The following is a 22,528-nucleotide window of genomic DNA, read 5'->3' on the forward strand; positions in this document are numbered from 1 at the left end:
ACCGGGAACTGAACCACCATAAACACCTAATTTTTAGTATAAAAATGTTAATAATTTAAGATAATGTTCTATTTATTATAAAAACAATAAGAAGATTATAATACCTTCACTCTTCCTTTTTTTAGATGCATTACTTGACTCGTACTCTTGAAACAAAGTTTGGACAAACGACTCCAAATTTTGAAATTCAATATTTGTCTTTTCTTCTCCATAAAGCACATGCAAAAGTAACTCCACAAACTTTAACTTGTATCGTGGATCTAAAACCGCTGCCATTCCCATTATCCCATGAATTGCAGACCAATACTTATTGAACTTAGAAACCATTTGGTCAGCCATATCCCTAATCTCCTCAATAGGAGATTTCGTCCACTCACGCAAAGAATACCCAATCTCACATATCAAAGGAAAAAAAACATTAGCTGTAGGATACTTTGAACCAGAGAACATAACAGTCACCTCATAAAAAAGTTGTAATCTTTCACAAATCTCACTAGCCAACTCCCAATCCTGTTATGTAGGAAAACATGTATACTTCGGGTCTCTTGTCTTTACCCGATCGAAAACTTCTTTGTAGCTTATAGCAACACTCAACATCAAGAATGTAGAGTTCCATCGCATCTTGCAGTCAAGTATCAACTTCTTCGTGTCTTGCGGGTCGGGTCGAGGCAGGCACTCCCCACTCCCTAACCCGAACCCGAAAAAATACCCGATAAGGACCCGAAACCCGATAAGAACAACCCGACCCGGACCGAAAACTTCGGCGATCAGGTTTTCCCGTCGGGTTCGGGTTTTTTTGCCATCCCTACTTATCGCCTTTGTACGATCATCGCATTGTCGTCGTAACGTCGCCAAACTAACATCAAATTTAGTTACATTTTTTTGGTCTTATTCACAACTTAATAGAAATTTATAGTTTAATATAACAATTTATAAACTATTTATAAATTAATACAATATTTACAACTTAAAGTATTATAAAAATTAATATAAAAATTCATACATAAATCATTTATATTTTAACACAATATTCGTACAAAATTTAAAACTTAAAACATTATATTCACAATTTTATACAATCCATTTACAGTTTAATAGACAAAATTATAACGCCAGTTTTCGATTAGGATTTCGAAATGGGGTCGATAAATGACAATGAGTAGTTATATAAGTAAAGACTAATTTGTAGTTTTAGCAAGTGAATTAATTAAATAAAATACAATATATATAGTAAATGCATAAATAATAATAATAATAATAATAATAATAATAATAATAATAATAATAAACAAAATTATTAAAATAAATCAATTTCCTTGAAATAAATAGAATATACAAGTTTAGGGTTAGTAATTTTTCAAAAATATGTTTTTTTTTTTTGAGAAAATTATTACTGGGGTCGATTTTAGCAGTAAGCAAAGCCTTAGGGACCAAATCTGCCAAGTTGCCAAACTTGTGTCTTCTTCCTCCCCTGTACTAGATGCAGAACACAGCAACGTATAGCTGTCTTATTTCTTTCCGTTTCCGGACCTGCTCAAAGGATATCAATGAAAGCATTTCCATCCTAACCTTAGTTACATTCCCTCATTAGTCGTTAAAAGCTATTCCCGCTCCTCCCTTGAGCTCAAATCCAGACAGAAAGAGAGAGCTGAGAAAGAGACAGGGCCGGTCCAAACGTATATGGGGCCGGGGCAAAAAGAAAAAAGAGGGCCCCGTCAAGACAAATATAATAAATATTTAAACAAATATCAATTATTATTCACTATAAGTGTGTTCAATTAGCAATAAAAAACAAGCCAAATTGTTTCTCTTTTGAGTTAGTTTGAGTTTGAACCAACTTTAGGCCCTAAAAATCATTTAAGTAATATTTTTTTTTTATATATATACACTACGTAACCCAGATATTTTGGGCCCCCTGGTGACTTGGGCCCTGGGCGTTCGCCCGGGTTGCCCACCATCTGGACTGACCATAGAAAGAGAAAATAAGTCCGAGAGAGAGAGAGAGAGATAGAGAGAGATTAATCGAAGTTGCGAAGGTAGGTCGACAAGGAAGAAGAAGAATTGAAGGGAAGGAGGTCGTCATCGTCGGTCGGAGCTCACATCAGAATCAATGGCAGCAAGAAAGAGGTTGAGAGAGATTCGAAGAAAAAGGGAGAGTCATGTCTCACCTCCCGTAAGGTTACTCCAGCTAAGTTTCTAGTTGTGAACCTGATGGTCTGGTTCGTTTCCGGCGGCCTCGACTCTCGCTAGGTTACTCCGGTCTCAAATATCAACAACTCATGATTCCAATATTCCTAGCTGATATGTCTGGTATGTCGCAAGGCATGTTTGGACTCCTTTGGAGAGCATGCAGTTCACTGTAAAGAACTCTCGGGGTTCAAATATAGGCATGATATGGTTAGAGATGTTTTGTTCTATATATTTAAGCGTGTCGGAGTTTCCGTTAAGAAATGGGCACCTGTGAATTTCTTGACTGACCCGACAGAAGGAAGGTCAACCCTAATGCCGGCTGACATTTTGATTTTTTGATGGTTCGGAGAGAAACATGCATGTGTGGACCTTACAGAGGTATCCCTTCTAGTGGGGCTTAAGGGCGGGGGGTTTCACGACAAGACTGACTGCTTTAAAAGCTGCTACAGCCAAAGTCACCAAGCATGAGAAACCCTGTATGGAAAATCAACACGTGTTCATACCATTTGCATTTGATTTCCTCGCACCGGATGTGGTAGAGCTTCTTAATAGAATACAACGGATCATGCATTGCAATGGTATATCCACTAGTTCTATGAATGTAGTCTTTTAAAAGATTGAGTTTTGCTATACAAAAAGGCTTAGCGACGCAACTTATTGCCCGTTTGCTATCTCACTTGTTGTACGAGGAGAATTAAATTATGTAATCAAAATAATTAATGATAATATATGGGCTTGCACTTGGATCATCAACATAATTCGTACTTGGGCTTCAATTCAATTCAAATCATGTTTTGGAATGATATTAAGTATTCGAGTAATTGAGTTGAAACATCACATAATCTATTTAATTAAATTCCATCTATACCAGTAGTTTATTTTTTAGCATTCATATATATATATATATATATATATATATATATATATATATATATATATATATATATATATATATATATATATATATATATATATATAGGGTTAGGTTCATGTGAGACGGTCTAATTTTGTGAGACCGTGAGACGCATTTTTTTATTTATTTTTATTTTTTTTAATTTTTTTTAGTTAATTCAAGTTCCGAAAATAATATTTAAAAAAACAATTTTTTGATTTTTCCATTTATTTTGCATTTTAAAATTATTTTTAGAATATGTACAGTGTGATATTGTATTTAGAATATTTCACGTATTTTTCAAAAAAAAAGATTATTTTTTTTAGTTAATTCAAGTTCCGAAAATAATATTTAAAAAAAGAATATTTAGATTTTTCCATTTATTTTGCATTTTAAAATTATTTTTTAGAATATATCAGTGTAATATTCTATTTAGAATATTTCACGTATTTTTCAAAAAAAAAAACACGTGATTTTTTTTTATTTAATTTTTTATTTTTTTAAAATTTTTTTTTATTTTTTTAGTTAATTCAAGTTCCGAAAATAATATTTAAAAAAAGAATTTTTGGATTTTTCCATTTAATTTGCATTTTAAAATTATTTTTAGATTTGGTCTCACGATCTCACAAAATTAGAATGGTCTTAAATGAACCTGAATCTATATATATATATATATATATATATATATATATATATATATATATATATATATATATATATATATATATATATATATATATATATTAAAATGTTTGTATCTATGGAATGAAATAGGAAATGCAAGGTAATATATTATTTGGTTGGTTTTGGAAAGAAAAATTGGTTTTTGAGATAAATTCTACACCTTGAAATAATTATAAAAAACAAATAAATAAATAAATAAAGCTACTAGAAATGTTATTTAAACATCATTCTGTCACTTCACGACTTTGCCCCTTGGGAATGTTGGACGAATAGGGTTAAGAGGGGTAGATCAATCCAAACCACTTGTTATATATTGATCTTTAAAAATAAAAATAAAGCACAAAATGATTATATAACTATTTAAGGGAGATTAATCGGATTAATAACAAAAATATGGATTTCCTACCATTTACGTATGTAAGTATTTTTTTTAGAGTTAACGTGATTAACACGAGGATTTTTAATTAATTATCGGGTTACATATAAATAATCATAAACCAAATATTATATAAGTATTAGATTATAACACTTTGAATACAATCTAAACAGGGATTACTTTATGTTTATAGGTGTACACAGGGAACCCATCTTAATCACTTCAATGGTTTGGTTTTATCATATGTTTTTGCTACTTAGATGAGTTCCATGAGTTCTCATGAATTTAATTATTATATGGACTATGTGATGTTATATATCTATGTGGTACCACTAAAGTTCCCAATGTGTGTAGGTGGTGTAATATGAAGACCATTAAATGTCTAGTGTGTGGGTAGGTGGTTAGCATGGGAATCAAGTAGTATCATTTGGAGTATGTATGCTAGTATTTATGTGATAGGATGGAAATCTACTGATACCATCTATTTATGTGACAGAATTAGAATCTAGTGGTACCATCTGGAGTAGGGATGAGATTTAGAATCGGAAAATCGGAACCGTAACCGGAATCGGAACTGTTAGAACTGGAATATATAGAATCAGTTCCGGTTTCGGGTTTAAAATTTTGCTTTATCCGAGTTCCGGGTAATTCGGGTTTGGGTTAATCGGGTCCGGGTAAACCGAATCTAAAAACCGGAACCGGTGTTAGGAACCGGAACCATTTTTAGGGCCGAAACTGATTTTTGTGAAACGTTTAAAAGATGCATATTTCATTCGTTTCAACTCCGATTGACATGCGGTTTTTTCCAATGTGTAGTTTAGAGTTTGTACATAATTGTAGACTATAAACTTTCCATTTTTAGTTTTATATTCATTAACCTACAGTCCCCCAAAGTCGAGATATCAAAGCCGAAAGTTTTTAGTTTTTCAGTTTTTTTTTGTATTCTGTAAAAGTTTTAAAACACGCATATCAACTTCGTTTAAAGCCGGATTGATATGTGATTTTTTTCCAACTGGTAGTTTAGAGTTTGTATATGAGTTTAAACTATAATTTTATCATTTTTGGTTTAATATTCAATGATTTACAGTCCCCCGAAGTCAGGATATCAAAATTGAAAATTTTCAACTTTTTAGTTATATGTTTTTATACTTTGTATTCTGTAAAAATGTTAACAAATGGCTATCTCATTCATTTAAAGTCGGATTGACATGCAGTTTTTTCCAGAGTGTAGTTTAGAGTTTGTACATGATTTTAGACTATAACTTTGTCAATTTTGGTTTTATATTCAATGAGTTACAATCCCCCAAAATCGGGATATCAATATGAAAATTTTCAAAGTTCAAACCACTAAGTAGTAAGTAATTACCAAAAAATTCTGGTTTTTCCGGGTTTTCCAGTTCTAAACCCACTTTATCCGGTTCCAACCTACCCACTTTGATGTTTTTGGGTTTTCCGGTTCTAAACTCACTTTACTCGGTACCGTACCCACAACTAAACCGGAACCGGTTCCTATATATTGGTTCTACAAAATCCCGTTAACCGGTTCTAGGTTTTCCGGGTCCGGGTCCATCTGGTCCTGGTTTGGACCCACTTTCATCCCTAATTTAGAGTATGTATGCTAGCATTTACGTGATGAGAAGTAAGTAATATGTGACTTGTTACTTTAAGTATGTGTTATTACGTGTTATTATATGTATTGCATATGATTTGTATAATGGGCGGGTGTTGTGATTAGTCACTAAGCCTTAGGCTTATAATTGCTACCTTGTATTTTTAGTTACAGGTCCATCAAGTTTGAAAGGCAGGGAGCTGGCATGATTGTGATATCTGGACATTCTGAAAGGGGCATGGCCGCATGGCATCTAGTTATACACTCTTTACTATATTATCGTTTTCAAAACATGACTTAGCTTCCGTAATTTTATTATGTTTATGTTGATACGGCGTGAGATGATAACTTTATGATTTGCCAATAACTATGATCAAAACCTTTTGGTAAAACTTATACTCTGATTTTCAAAAGTTAAGGTTGGATTTTTGGGATGTTACAAAAATTCACGTACACCAAACACCTTTAAAACCATGCATTCACAACGTAAAATAGTTTATTCACAGTTTAATAGACAAAATTGACTTACACCAAACACCTTGGGTACACCCCACACATCATACCCATACCCACCACAATTTTTAGATCTGAGACACTAATTATAGTTTAATTCCCGAATTGATGATTTTAAAAAAAAAAATAGTAGTTTAAACACATGCATACCTCGTTGAGACATTTCACCAAACATCTTTTATGCAACTTGTTTATATAACTTCTTCATCTAAACACCACCACCAGAGACCATATTGAGAGAAACAGAATAAGGAGAAGCCACTCATGTGACATCCCCATTTTCACGGCCAGAAAAGACCGATTTTTGTTTATGTTTTATAAAAATCAGAGTACTTCTTTTAATAAAAATGTTGCGGAATTTGTTCCCAGAAAAACATGATAAATACGTTTTTAAAACATTTTCGAAGAAACGTATTTTGTTCATTTTAAAACATTTGGGATGTCATCGTTAATACAGAAACATAAGCATAAACAGAACTTACATTTATTTACACTAGTGATCTACATCTCTTTAAATCTCTCAGTGTAATGTGACTTCATATCAACACCTGTGATATAAATAAACTGAGTGGGTCAGGTTGGGAAACTTGGTGAGTACATAGGGTTTTCAACCCACAATAATATAATTATTATTTTCAAACAATCAAACAATCAACCCAATTACCCATCCCTATTATCTGCTTTATTCTTAAGGATCTACCCTAAGAATCAACTATTCCTCGTTCATACATTCCTAAGGATCATCCTAAGGAATCGGAACGAAATCCATCGTCACCGGGGTTTAGGCACTAAGTCTGCATAGTCGCCAGAATTTATACAATAGGCACTAAGTCTGCATAGTCGCCAAGGTTTTGGCACCAAGTCTGCATGATCGCCAGGGTCTAGGTATCAAGTCTGCATGATCACCAAGGTTTAGAGTACACCGGGTGAACACATCGTTCACAACACCTACAGGTTGCGAGCCTGATAGTGTTCCACTGGACTATCTAGGATAGTCCGTGGTTGTCATCCATACTCTGCTGAATGATGGGGGACATCGTTTGGGAAAAAGGCTTCTCACATCGTACACCTCTCACCCACACCTTATAGTCTATATCACCTCTCAACTCATCATCCAACTCATATTTCATCTATTATATCTACCCATGTTTTACCCCAACATTTTCGTAGATATAAAATACATATATAGTTTAAATCATTTAAAACATGTATAAAATCTTTCACTCAGCATAGACAGAAAGTATTCAGACAATATGCACACATAGCACGTAATTTATATTAAAATACTTCATATCTATGTGTAAGATGAAAGGAACTATGCACTCACCTGAGAAGGTGGTGACTCGGTACTCGGACAACGCTTCGTTTACTTTAAAATAATTTCCTTTGACGAAACCTAGTATTATCACCACTAGATTTTAGTCTAATATTACCGTGACTAATTATTAGTCTTATTATTATTATTATTATTATTATTATTATTATTATTATTATTATTATTATTATTATATAAGCGTTTAAATAATACTTTCCAACTACTATGTACAGACAGGGGCCAGACATAAAACACCGGAGGGCAGGACCATTTTGGCGTATAGCACTTCTGAAATCCAACAACCCTATGCGGCCTTTTAAACCAGATTCCTCGTACCGCGAGTAGTTAAAAGATATTATAACGACACTTATATAAGTCATAATAATAGCTCAAATATTTATTATAAATTTATAATAACAATACTAATTTTAAATATAAACTATATTTAAAATAGGGTAAGCATAACGTACTTTCAAGGGGATTTTAGCTAGGAGTCGGGCTCTGCAGGGGCAGAACTTCGTCGTTGAATCTTTCTAAGAAAGATTCGTGCAGCGCTTCAGCGCTCACTTTACTATACTAAAACTACAGAAAGAGAAGTCGAATCACGAGGGACCGAAATGCTCGAGGGATAAGGAGAGAAAGACTCTTGAATCAAGAGAATGGTGCAAGAAATATGAGAGCCCAAGGCTCTTATTTATACTAATTGAATTTTCAAAAACTACCCTCCATAATTACTTAATGACCTTTTAGTTATATAAACAACTAAACACCCCTCTATAATACTATTTTAAATGGATTTAATGATATTTGTACTAAACTAATATCGAAAGAACTCAACATTAGTCTTCTAATGACTGCATCGTCGATACCTTTCTACTGATATATACATATGTATATATATGTGTACGTATACATGATTTATACTTTATTTTAATACGTAAATATGCTATTATAATTTGTAACTCGTTCATACGAACTCCGTTTTTGACGTTCTTTATATCCACGCGTAGGTGGAGACGTACTCTACAACTTTCGTTTAGACTCCGTCGGCTAATTTTGACTTTATTTTTAAAGTTATATTTTTAACAAGCCGGGACAAGATTGGTCCGTTAAAATCTCATAACTTCTTTATCCGATGTCCATTTTCGTCTGTATTTTTATCGTTACGCTACTAATAACGAGATCTTCGATTCTTGTTTAGGTTGCGTTGGCTAAAAATCAATCGATCTAAAATTCGAATTTCGGGTTGTACACCGCTAATCCGAAACTTCGAAAAATCATAACTTCTTCATACGAAGTCAGATTTGGGCGTTCTTTTTATCGATGTTCTTAGTTTAACATATTCTACGACTTTCGTTTAGAGCGCTAAGGCTAAATCTCTCTCTATCATAAATTTACTATTTACGCTTCCCGGCACCGTGCCGGTTCCGACGCGAAACTTCGACGGGTCATAACTTCTTCGTTATAACCTTGTGAAATATTCTAAAACTTGGTTAAGATTATTTATTCTAAATAATCTTTTTGTAGAAAAGTCGTTTTCGACCCCTATTGCCTCTAAATTGACTAGCCCGGATCTGCGGGCGTTACAACTCAAATCGCTTTTAAATTTGTTCAACCAAAACTGATTGACGACGAACAAGGGTTCAAGAACGTGGATAATATGTGTACATGTGCACCGGAGAAAGAGTAGAAGATGGTAGAATTACATTAATTGATTTGTATAGGAATGAGCCGCAAGAAGAAAATACGATTTTGGCAAGAATGTGTGTTAATAATAAAATAAGGGCATTTTGAACAATTCAAATATTAATATTACATGAAGCTAACTCTCCCATTCATTCCTTTTAGCACCGATGGCACCTATCGCCTTCGTACCATCGTCTCATTGTCATCGTAACGTCCCCGAACTAACATCAAATTCAATTACATTTTTCTGGTCTTATTCATAGCTTAATAGACATTCATAGTTTAATATAACAATTTATAAACCATTTTACAAACTAATACAATATTCACAACTAAAATTATTCAAAAAACAATACAAACATTCATACATAAATCATTTGTATTTTAACACAAAATTCATATAAAATTTAATACTTAAAACAATACATTCACAACTTTATACAGTTCATTCACGGTTTAATAGTGTAACACTCGATTTATTGCATATTTCGGTTTAGGCCCTTTGGGGTGTATTGTTTGCAGAATTGGTCTATATGGGGCTGAATGTCAACTTTAGGAAAGTTGGAGTACGCTGGGCGTACTCATGAAAGAGGGTCACAGAGCTCATCCACGTACGTTAGGCGTACGTGGAGTATGCTTAGCATACATGAGCGGTGTAGAAACCCTATTTTTAGGGCTTGTACCTGTATAAACCACAAGATAGCCTTTTTTTCCTTGTTTAACCAACCTCCATTGTCCTAAAACACTAATCTCAAACCCTAATAGCATCTTTGAGTGTTTGTGAGCCTTGGTCTTGATTTTGGTGGTTTGTGCTCCTTGAAGTGATAGAAGAAGAAGTTGGAAGACTCATTCATTGGGGGGGGGGGGGGGGGGGGAAGCTTAGAGATCCAGATTTAGCTCCTTCTTTTGGTGGCTTTTGAGGTATAAAGTTCATACCTTGTCTACTCTTTGCTTAGATATCTTTATGTTATTGTTTTATGCTTCTTTGTCCCTTTGTGGTTGGTCTTGATGGGTTAAGGTCGTTTTAGAAGCTAAATCTTGTAGATCTAAATGTTTGGAGAGTTCCTTAAGCTAAAAGGTGCAAACTTTATGGTATTGGTGGTCTCATGCATGCATTAAGTCATTTATTAAGCTCTTTTGAGATCTAAGAGCCTCATTAAGCCATCCATGCATGTAAAGTTGGCAACTTTATGTGATAAATCCTCTTAAGGAAGTTAGATCTAAGTTGTGGAGTGAAGTCTTAACCATTTAAGAGTTGAATGAGGAAGTTAGCCAATCTAGTTGAGTATGTTAGGCGTACGAGATGGTACGCACAACGTATAAGCCCTTAAGTGAGTACACTTAGCGTACATGCTGGGTAGACCCCACATACTCAACACTAGGCTTTCGTGTTATGGGCTCTCGGTATTGGGCCATAGTTGTCTTGGGCCTTGTTAGGCCATCAGGATTCAATTGTTAGGTTGTAGATATTTTTTTAGACTTTGGTTTAAGGCCCATGAAAGAGATTTGGGCCCAATTTAGAAAATTGGACCATAATTGGGCTTGAGGTGACTATTTTAGATTTTGGGCTTTTGGACAACTAAAGTGGGCCTTGGCCTTAGGGTAGTAGATCCAGAGTTTGTGTAATGCCCTTTTCCTGCTAGGAGAAGGAAGGAAACCTTTGGTGATTCAAGAAAAGGCAGTAGATCCAGAGTTTGTGTTGCATTTCAGACCCTTTGGAGGCATAAAGCTTATACCTTGGCTTCTTTTCACTTAGATCTTCTTCTAGGCTTGCATGTTGTCACTTTTGGACCATTTCCAAGGTCATTTTCAAGATATGAACTCTTGGTGAAGTAAGGACTCCAGATATGGGCACTCTTGAGCTCTAGAAGCTCAAAGTTGCCACCTTTATTCAGCCATGGCCCTACTCCATGATGTAGACCTCTATTTTTGCTTGATATTGGTGTTTTAGATGCATAACACCATGCATGCACGTAAAGTTAGCAACTTTACATGTGATGCTAGCCTAAGGAGTCCAAATTTGTGAGTTGGAAGCGTTGAAACTGATTAAAGTCGATTGTATGGATTTGTCATTAAGAGGACTCGACGAGTTATTCATGCAACTCGGCGAGTCGAGTCGTGGTTTCCTAACCTTCTCTGATTTTGAGTGAACCCGTTGAGTTTACGAAGTGATTCAGCTAGATGGACGTGATTAAGACTAGAAAACTGAAAAGCTTGACGGGTCTGTAAAGGGACTCGACGAGTTGACTCGTTTTACCTCATTTATGTACAAGATAAAACTCGACGAGTCTGCTAAGGGACTCGACAATTTGACTTAGTTTATCACGAGACAGGACATCATAGAACTCGACGAGTTGAAGAGTTGACTCGGCGAGTTGGTCAACCCAGAATGTTTCCTTTAACCAGAGTGTTGACTTGGACCAGGGGAAAAATGGTAATTTTACCCTTAGATGAATTTTCAGTCTTCTGACTAAGTGTTTTTGTATAGAGTTAACCGGGAGTCATAGGAGAAGCTAGCAGAGATTCCTCACACACGAGTTCAACATCCAGTTTGAGAGGTGAGTTTCCTTTCAATAGGAACGAGTCAAAGGCCCCAAGGCCGGCCCGTATACGTGATATGTTAGTAGCTGAGTGTGGGCGGGGCCCGAATCTCATAGTATTATTTGAGTATAGTTATATGATTGTTTGATAGATATACTTGTTGTATGTGTGATACTTGTATGAATGTTAGTAGCGGAGTGTGGGCGAGGCCCGGATCTCCTAGACATCGGAGTATGGGCGGGGCCCGAATCTCCATAAGAATGGGTGGGGCCCGTATCTCCTAGTTGTATGTTATTTGTATGGTATGTGGTAGTTTAGGGGAGCTCACTAAGCTTCGTGCTTATAGTTTTCAATTTTGATTTCAGGTACTTCAACTAGTAAAGGGAATGGTTCGGGATGATCGCATGGCACACACCACAGTCTGCAGCCTGGGATATGTACTCTGATATTTGATACATGATTTTGATACAGTGCTTTTGATATGTTGTTTGAGATACACAGTATAGGATTTTATTATGTTGTTATATGAGTTATGGGTTTTTTTAATGATTTTAAAACGAAAATTTTGGACCGTATTTTTAGGATGTTTCAGTTATTGATAGCGGGGTGATTTTAGCTGATCTGCAGTAAGAGATTTATCTGTAGTTTTCAGTTGTCTGAGATGAGTCTCCTCACTGTATCCTGGAAAATTTATATGGAAGACCAAGGTTCGGACCCTGGCAGTTAAGTAGATAGTTAGTTGTAAATTGTATGTTAGTTGTCTTTGTGATGCTTGCATGGAAGACCAGGAGGTGGCTCCTGACACATGCTTAGAAGACTTTGGTATTGGCCCCTGACTTGGCAAGTAAAGACCATGATACGACTCATAGCACAATGGTAAAGGGAATGATATGGCTCATGGCATAATGCCAAAACTATGGTTAACACATAACACTCTCTATTGCATGTATGATATGTATGGTATGTGGTATTTTGGGGAACTTACTAAGTTTTGTGCTTACATTTTTTATGGTATCAGGTATTTCCGGTTCAAAAAGGAAGGGTCCGACTTGATCACAGCGCATACACCCATGTTTTTCCGCAACTTTGTGATTTTGGGATTGTATTCTGATGTTTGTTTTATGATGTGATGCTTCTAAATGTTTGTTTAAAAGATAAATGGGTGTTTTGATTGTGTTAAAAATGAAATTTTTACCTTGAATTTTTTGGATGGTACAAATAGACAAAATTTATATACACCAAACACCTTTAAAATAATGCATTCACAACATAAATAACTAATACACAGTTTAATAGACAAAATTCGCATACACCAAACACCTTGGGTACACCCCACACATCAGATCCATATGCACCACAATCTTTAGATTTGAGACACTAATTACAAGTTAATTCCTGAATTAACGGTTAAACAAAGAGAAGTATTAGTAGTTTAAACATATGCATACCTCATTAAGACATTCCACAAATCATCATGTGTACATCTTGTTTACATACTTTTTTCATCTAAACACCACTACCAGAGACCATATCGAGAGAAACAGAATAGGGAGAAAACGAGGAGAACACGATGATGGAACCTCTCCATGTCATTTTCTTCACTTGACAAAGAAATAAAATGGAAATGGACTACCGAGGCAAGAGGTAGAGCCTCTCCACCTCAGTTGCCTTCCCCCTTCATTTGATTCTTGTTGAGCCATGTCTCTTCGAACTCCCGCTAGCCTAATGACTTTAGACTTCAAAGATATATTTTGTATGATAACATGAATCACAAATGAACTACAAGCATCTCCAATGTGAGTTTTTTTATAGTTTTTTTTTTTTTTTGAGTGATCACTAATTACCATTGGAGTATATGACTTATTTGCTTTTTTTTTATTGACCACTCAATATATATTGAGTGGTCAGTATACTTGTATCACTTTTATATATAAATATACTTGTATCACTTGTATATATAAGCCATTCTAGTTTAACCATATTTCAATTATCCATTTATTTCTAATTTAATTTTAATATTTTTTATTGGTTTATCATTAATTATGAATAATTAAATATTTACTAACATCTCATTTATAAAATATAAATTTTATGGCTATATACATAATGAATCTATATATTTGTATTTATACGTTCTTATTTGAATATTATTTGTGTTTAGAAATGGACTATCTACATGAAGGTGTTTTATAAAACATTTTAGATAAATGAGGATATAGCAATTAACTTTATAAATTAAAAAAAAAAAAAAAAAAAAAAAAAAAAAAAAAAAAAAAGCTTAACCATTGAAGTGCTTATTTATTTTTAGATCAAAACTAATATAAAGATGATATGATATTTATTTTAAGTTATAATATAGTGTAATCATTGGAGATGCTCTAATGGAACGAACGTGGTGATAGAATAAATCATTAGCTTGATTGTCTTGTTTTCGCATGTTTTGTCACCGAATTGAATTGGGTCTAGGAATATAAAAATAGTGATAACTCTTGATCTCTCTCAATTCCAAAATCCAAGACTTGAATTTATATCATGTCATTAAATTGCTCTTCATTTGTTAAAACTAACAGAATTTCTTTTAAAATCTCATTGCTTTAGTTGAAATAAATATAGGAATTCATAGGTACCTGGGATCACTTAGACCATTTCCACTCTGTGTTATCTTCTTGACCTTTGCTCTGAGTAGTTGGTCGAACATGTTGAATGTGCAAGAAGGGATTTAGTTTGAATTGGAATCTGGTCATTCACTATGACCCGCTAAGCATCCATGGCTGAATGGTTAAAAGCACCAATTCATAACCGACGAATTCGTAGATTCAACTAGAAAAAATATAATGTTGTAAATATTTTATATATAAATAAAATCAAATTGATTGATAAAAATCATATTGTTCTATAAAACTAAAAAAATACATATATCATTAAATAAAGAGTATATTACTGAAATCGTCTCTATGATTTGTTCAAAATTGCACATTTGGTCCCTAGTTTTTTTTTTACACTTGGATTGTCCCTGTGGTTTGATTTTATTCTGTTTTTCATCTCTATAGTTTGGCTAAAATTACACGTTTGATCCCTAACTTTTTTTGCACTCGGATTGTCCTCGTAGTTTGATTTTATTGCGTTTTTCGTCACTATAGTTTGATCAAAATTGCACGTTTAATCCCTAACTTTATGTATGTAAAGGACGAAAAACGCAACAAAATCAAACCACATGGATGATCCAAGTGCAAAAATAAGTTAGGAACTAAACGTGTATTTTTGACTAGACCATAGGGACCATTTCGGTAATTTACTACATAAATGACATACATATTTCATTGTGTTTGAAATAAATTTTATATGTATTTCAAATAATTAAAAAGAAATTATCTACCATATAAAATAGTTAGTGTACAAAAGAAATACACTGCAATCTTGAAACAACATTGTGATAAAAAAAAAAAAAAACAATTTTAGTTATTTTTGGAAATTTAAAGTAATTATTTAACTGAAGTATTAAATTTATTCTGAAAAATTAGATTATATAAAGAGAAATCAAATATAACTATAAAATATCATTCAATTCTGTGAAAGAAAAGAAAGAAAACACCCTTCGCCTCGCCAAGTAAGAGCAAATTAACCAAGGGATGGAATCGCATTCCATTCATTCTAAGAGAACTTTTTTCATTCCCATGTAATGCTCTATTCTATTTCTGCATACCAAACAGTATCTAATAGATTCAATTCAAAAGAGCCAATTCAAAGCCATCGGGTTCAGAAACAAAGGAAACCAAAAGAAAGGTTTATTTAAGTTACAAATGCCAGCACAGCACGAGGACCATATCTCAATTTTCAAATTCTCTCCCGCACATTACAAAGGTGTCAAATACTTAACTCTACAAACAATATCACCAAAACCGAGTTCATGTTTACATGCCTCATACTCATTACCCTCCCTTTTTATCTTATTCCAATTTCCAAAACAAGATCACATCATGTTATCAACCAAACCCATTGTAACAAGAAATCAATCGATAATCGGAACACAACCAATGAAAAAAAAAAAAAAAAAACCATATCATCTTTAAAGCAGCATTGTCTCCGGATTCTCAATGTAACCTTTGAATGCCTTTAGCCATTCAGCCCCAATCGCACCTAACACCGTATACAAACCATAATTAGCAAACTATTTTTTATTTTTTAAATCTCAAATGATGTGCATGTGCATGTGACATACCATCAATGACACGATGATCACAACTCAATGTGACAGACATGTAAGAAGCAAACTTAAACTCTGCAGCCCCTGAACCAGGTACCACCCTCCTTTCAGCTGAACCAACTGCTAAAATCCCTGCCTGTGGAGGGTTTATAATCGCACAAAATTGCTTTATCCCAAACGGCCCTCCAAGATTCGAAACAGTAAAAGTACCCCCCTGCCAATTCAATTCATTGTTATTCAAAATTCACACTTGACGACAATATATAACAAAATAAGAAATTGAAATTGAGCAGCCAATCAGTCAGACCTCATAATCGGATGGTTTTAACGTGTTTTCTCTAGCTTTCTGGGCTAAAGTCTTTACGTCTTCCGAGATTGTAGACAACCCTTTCTTGTCTGCATTCTGCAAATTTATTGATTTTATAAGCAAAACTATTTGAAAAGAGTAAAGCATATTGCTATTTCCTGTTATAATATTTTTAACATAACAGCAACTTAAAAAGGTGTAATGACAAACCCTAATGACAGGTACGTAAAGCCCGTTATCTGTTTGCACAGCTACATTGATATGCACGTCATGGAACCTATTTATTTAACAAGTTAGTTATATTTTCTTATAATTTATTTCAATGTTTTATATACTTACTGACGAATATAGTCATTGGTCCATGAACTGTTACATTTAGGAACTTTCCGAAGAGCCAATGCTGCAGCCTGTAAACAAGAAGAACATAACAATAAACATTAATTGATATCTTTTTCCTTTTTTTTTTTTTTTTTATAAATTGAGATTAATTTTGTTTATACAAGAGAAGAGACTAAAAGATACCTTGATTACAAGGTCATTGATGGATATCTTCTTTCCTCCTGAAGCTTCTTGTAATGAATTGAGTTCTCCACGCAATCTGCAAAGAAATCACATCAGAAAAGGTGTTGAAAGGCTGGTTAGGGTTAAAAATGTAAATTTGAATCAAGGCTTACTTTGTAAGTTTGTCGACACATGTATCTACGGTGAGATAATAATGAGGAATGGTTTGCTTTGCAAGCAACAAGCGAGAAGCGGTGACCTGTTAAGGTTACATGATCAATTAGTTTCAGGTTTTTTTCAAAGAAATTGAATTGTTTTTTTTTTTTTTAATCTTGATACAAAAACTAAAGAGATGAGGTGGCTACTGGCAATGGCATGGTTAAAGTTGTTTGGATCAATATGTATGATAAATAATAATATACCTTTCTTATCTGAGTATGTGGAATATCGGTATAATTAATAGCAGAAACCGTTGATTTATCACCCTTTGGGGCTGCAGCAGCTGGAACATCTTTCTTACCAGAAGCTACACAAACAGGAGAACCCAAATAAATTAAATTTAACTTAAAAGGTTCACAATGTCCAGCTTCAGTTGAACTGTAGAATAGAAAAAGGGTTTGCTTGGTTTGCATGTATGAATAATGAATATAATATTTTTTTTGTATATTACATGTAAAACAGGCTATATTAACTGATTATGATAATAGACTTTATTAATTACAAGACTAAAAAACTTTAAATGATAAAAGTTCATTAAAACCCAAATAAGATTTTATAGTAAATGAATATTTTCTAGTTAATTTCAAATAAATAAAGAACTATAACTTAAATTAAAAATTATATATCAAGAAATTCTTAAAAATATCTGCATCATTATAAACTTTTATAAAGAAAAATAGGTTGTACTAGAATATTTCATTCCATTCCACAATGAAATTAAAAAAGCCACACCTCGCCAAGGAATGATTATCAACAAAAGGAAAGGAATCAGATCCCTTCACAAATGGCCCATTCCATTCCATCAGACAAAGCAAAAACATTTCTTTTCATTACAATGGAATGAACCATTCCGATTCCATCATACCAAACATAACCAAAGAATTGTGAGTTGTGAGATACCTAAATATTCCTCAATATCAGCCTTCACAATGCTTCCATCAGGACCTGTACCTTTAATACTTGACAGATTTACCTAATCAAAGAAAAACATTAGCACACAAGAGACAAAATCTATAACCACAAGAATTTATATTATAAGATCAATTACTTTGTTATCTTCAGCCAATTTTCTTGCAAGAGGACTAGCAAAAACACGATCTGTTTCAGAAGCTGCAGTGGGCTTCACAGCTTTGGGTTCCGGTGTGCTGACTGGCTTCTCAACTACATCCTCTTTGGGTGGGGTGGGCGCAGGAGGGGCTTCTGGGGCTGCAGCATCTGATGCTTGGGGTTTATAATCTTTAAATTTATCAAGATCAGCCTTATCCTCAACAGTTATAGCAATCACCTGTAGCAAATATAAACTTACTTTTAGTACTATAATCTGATCACTCAAAAAAAAATTGACATCAAAGTAAGATATGAAATGTTACCTCGCCAACTTGGATTTCTTTTGCTCCATCTCCATGTACAATCTTAGCTAGATACCCTTCTTCCATGCATTCCATTTCTACAGTGGCTTTATCCTGTCATGAACATTGAGTCAATAAAGGTAAACTTAGAGAGTGAAGACAGAAGTGAAGATAAAGGAGACATACTGTTTCAACTTCACAGAGTACTTCACCAGGTGCAACTTGATCTCCTTCTTTCTTTAACCATCTTGCTATGTTACCCTGGATGAAGGAATCAAGGGAAAACTTTCAGTAAACATAGGAATATAATATGAGATACCCTTGAATTTAGAATAACATGGACCTCTGTCATTGTGGGTGAAAGAGAAGGCATCCCAATCTCTTGGTGTGGGGGAAGGCCTGCAAATCAGAGCATATGAATTTCTTTTACAAAGATTAAAATAGTGGTAAAGCTCAAAGATTTTTCATGAAAGATACTGATATTATTATATATGAGAAGTACCTGAGCTCGATGAAAAGCTTCTCTTAACTTGAACATCAGAGCTGTTAAACATTAATCAATTGTTAAAAACATGAATCAGGAAACATTGATAAATGCAATAGTCTTAAGGATGCTTTGATAATTACCATGAAATTGCTCTACTGAACATCATGCCACCAACTGAAGTTCCTTCTGCTCCAACAGCGAGTCCATTTTGCCCCTATGATTAAAAAGAAGACGAAGAAAAAGAAGAAGAAGAAGATGAGATTGTATATAACTTCATGTCCAATTTACAAGATGATGAAACAAGGATTTGACATACCTTTGTGGGATTCACTCTATAACTTCGAGTGAACATGGGTGTACTTGATATGGATCCACTGCAAGACTTACATCCACAAATATTCTCTCCATGGCGGAGCTTTGACACATCTGCAAATGTAGATGTAAATCTTTGTCAATATAATAATCACAATAGTTGTAATATTGAGACATTGATATCAACACAAAAAGTGTGAATTATTCAATAAACCAAGATGCATCCCATAGAACTCTAAGGTCAGTTTAAGATAAAGGAAGCCTAATCTGACATTCAGCACATGGTTTAGAGTAAAAAATACAAATGAAGTTTTATCCTCCTCCATATACATACATAGTAAACCACAAAATGAAAGCACCAAACTATGGTCAATGAAATTTTATATTTGTTACTAGACATTATCAAATGAATTTGGTTTACATCCAATGAATAAAAAACAAACAATACTGAAAGTAACCCATTGAAGACAGATGCTGCAGTATTTACATTAAGGCAGGTAAAATAGGAAGCAACTCAGCTACTTACCATCCCCTGTGTTAGTGATGGAACGAGTACTATTAGTAAACCACCGAACCAGAATGGCATGATCCTGCCGTATTACCCCAGGAGCATTTCTCAACTGAAATAAAACAAAATTAATCAACATAAGAAACAAACTTAGTCGCAAGCATAAATGCATCCGACTTATTAGATGTACTCTCTCATCTTTAAGCTTCCTACATCTCAATTCTCAGGCTCAAACAAACAGAATCTTCATCTCCCCATTCACAGTTCACAGCCACAAACGCCGCCTTACCAACATGAAGCCTCGAACGAACACACTCAAAACCTAAATCCACAAAGTCTACTTAACAAGCATGATAACAGAAATTCAATCTTCATATACTAACTGATTTTCTTTTTAGCAGCTGTTTTGTAACATTCTCGGCGAGAAAAGATGTGCTAACAACTAGACAAGTACAATCAACTAACGAATCGAACATCAATACATTCACTTCTTCAGTAATAATCAATCATAGCTACATACATACAAACGCGATATCTAATCATCGAAACACATAGATGTAACCGAAACAGATTGTGCAAGTTTAGATGAAAAGGAGGCTGATAAGAACCTGCTTGGAGTGACGGAAGATGTGAGTTGCAAAAGTCATGATCGTTTCAGCAGAGAGATTGTTTCCCGGAGGAAATGGCGTCCGCCTTCGATGTTGGAATATTGATTGGTTGAAAGGAATCCGTAGTGTTTAGGGCTAAAAGTCAAATTGCGAAGGCAGCGAAGGTCTAGATCGGTGTTCCTGATTAAAACATGGGTCTGCTGTGAAATATAAAGTGAGATAACTTTCTTTTTTCACCAATCTCGGTGAATAGTGATTCGATACATATTACATTTTCAATTTTATTGTCCGTCATGTCATGGATGATGGGTAAATAAAACAATTTTATTGAATAACATAGTAAATTATATTTGGTTTGAGATGAATAGCGACACTCTCATGTTTTTTTAATATGGCCGGTGATGAGGCGGATAATATGAGCATGTGGCCGGTGATGAGGGCGGGCAATATGGGCATGTGCACATGGCCCATATATTCAAGGGGCCCATTTTTTTATATATATTCAGTTTAGATCAAATCTAAATTCAAAGATAGTTAAATATTAATTGTCATCGTAGTCCAGACGTGAGAGTAGAATCAGCAGAACATTAATTGTCAAATCACAGTAGAATAAAAGCAACGATTTAGCGATCATTCAGGGCTCATGCTTCATCGTACAACAAGAGTGAAGGGTTTAGGGTCGATTACTCATTCAGTCATTTCAACCATTTGAATCATAGAACCAATCGTTATCAGGTAATCGATTATCATCACTGATTCATCTGTCAACACCGACCATGATCACCGAGAGACCTTTTGTATTATGATTCCATAGATTGTATTAAGTTACATTAATGGTTTTGATGTCAATTCAAGTAGTAAATTTTTGAATTTGGTCTAAAAGTTTTAATTGGTTAAATTGTATTCGAAATAGTGAGTTTGAAGATTTGATATGGCTAACTAATGAGCTGAATCATATAGTGAATGAAAAAAGGTCTTAATATACTTCAATATTGTTAATATAACTGAGCATTAAGTTTGGAAGTTGTTTGGTTGTGTTTTGGTAATTTTTGGACAAAAAGGCATTTTGGTCTTTTTTTCCCGAAATGGTTAATTCTATCTCTCTTATAATTATCTAAAGATCAAAAAACAATGGCAACACCTTCTAATATGTTAGTAGACCTTATGTTTCAAATTTCAAGTAAATTGGATTTAAAATGAGGGATTTCATCATCTCCTTCATCATTCTAGCTCTTCAATCTTCATTTCCGACTTCTGCTTCGCATCCAACTGCCTCCTCTTTCTCTCTTTGCAATTTAATTCAATATTCAATCCACAAAAAATTGTAGAAACTGCTTAAAATGTGCATAAATTGCCTAAAATATCATAATTTCCGACTTCTAAGGGCCTTTTTTTTCTAGCTCGTCCTGGGCATTTAAATCCTCAGGACCAACCCTGTTTTTTAACTAACATGAAAACGAATCAATTTAAAAATGACAAACACGACACGACATGACAAATAGAACATAAAAATGATATTTTGTTTATTTAATTAACATTAATCATACATAACACGAAAAACACGACAGACGGATGCTAAATCTTGTCATTTCGAGTCGAATTTTGAATCATATAGTGAATAAAAATGGTCTTAATACACTTCAATATTGTTAATATAACTGAGCATTAAGTTTGGAGGTTGTTTGGTTGTGTTTTGGTAATTTTTGGACAAAAGAGTATTTTGGTCTTTTTTTCCGAAATAATTAATTCTATCACTCTTAGAATTATCTAAAGACCAAAAAACAATGCCAACACCTTCTAATATGTTAGTAGACCTTATGTTTCAAATTTCAAGTCAATTGGATTTAAAATGAGGGATTTCATCATCTCCTTCATCATTCCAGCTCTTCAATCTTCATTTCCGACTTCTGCTTCGCATCCAGTTGCCTCATCTTTCTCTCTTTACAATTTAATTCAATATTCAGTCCACAAAAATTTGTAGAAACCGCTTAAAATGTGCATAAATTGTCTAAAATATCATAATTTCCGACTTCTAAGGGTTTTTTTTTTCTAGCTCGTCCTGGGCATTTGAATCCTCAGGACCAATCCTATTTTTTTAACTAAAATGAAGATGAATCAATTTAAAAATGACAAACATGACACGACATGAAAAATATAACATAAAAATGATGTTTTGTTTATTTAATTAACATTAATCATACATAACACGAAAAACACGACAGACAGA

At 34.0% G+C, this 22,528-nt stretch overlaps 1 protein-coding gene across 1 annotated transcript; it reads right to left on the bottom strand.

Moving 5' to 3' along the window:
- Window positions 1-15,574: 15,574 nt before the first annotated feature.
- Window positions 15,575-20,482, bottom strand: LOC145045475 (Dihydrolipoamide acetyltransferase, long form protein). The gene is made up of 18 exons (XM_078993798.1): window positions 20,302-20,482; window positions 19,712-19,805; window positions 19,190-19,299; window positions 19,014-19,087; window positions 18,889-18,929; window positions 18,730-18,785; window positions 18,573-18,647; window positions 18,408-18,500; window positions 18,086-18,322; window positions 17,938-18,010; window positions 17,241-17,344; window positions 16,992-17,077; window positions 16,840-16,915; window positions 16,657-16,724; window positions 16,528-16,594; window positions 16,318-16,413; window positions 16,026-16,224; window positions 15,575-15,943 (listed from the first exon to the last, which is right to left on the bottom strand). Exons 1-18 carry the CDS (start codon window positions 20,338-20,340, stop codon window positions 15,873-15,875), a joined length of 1,659 nt encoding a protein of 552 aa, XP_078849924.1. The 5' UTR covers window positions 20,341-20,482; the 3' UTR covers window positions 15,575-15,872.
- Between the last annotated feature and the right edge of the window lie 2,046 nt (window positions 20,483-22,528).

This window comes from Lactuca saligna, chromosome 5 (genome assembly GCF_052625555.1).
Source record: "Lactuca saligna cultivar CGN05327 chromosome 5, ASM5262555v1, whole genome shotgun sequence".
Taxonomy (NCBI): Eukaryota; Viridiplantae; Streptophyta; class Magnoliopsida; order Asterales; family Asteraceae; genus Lactuca; species Lactuca saligna.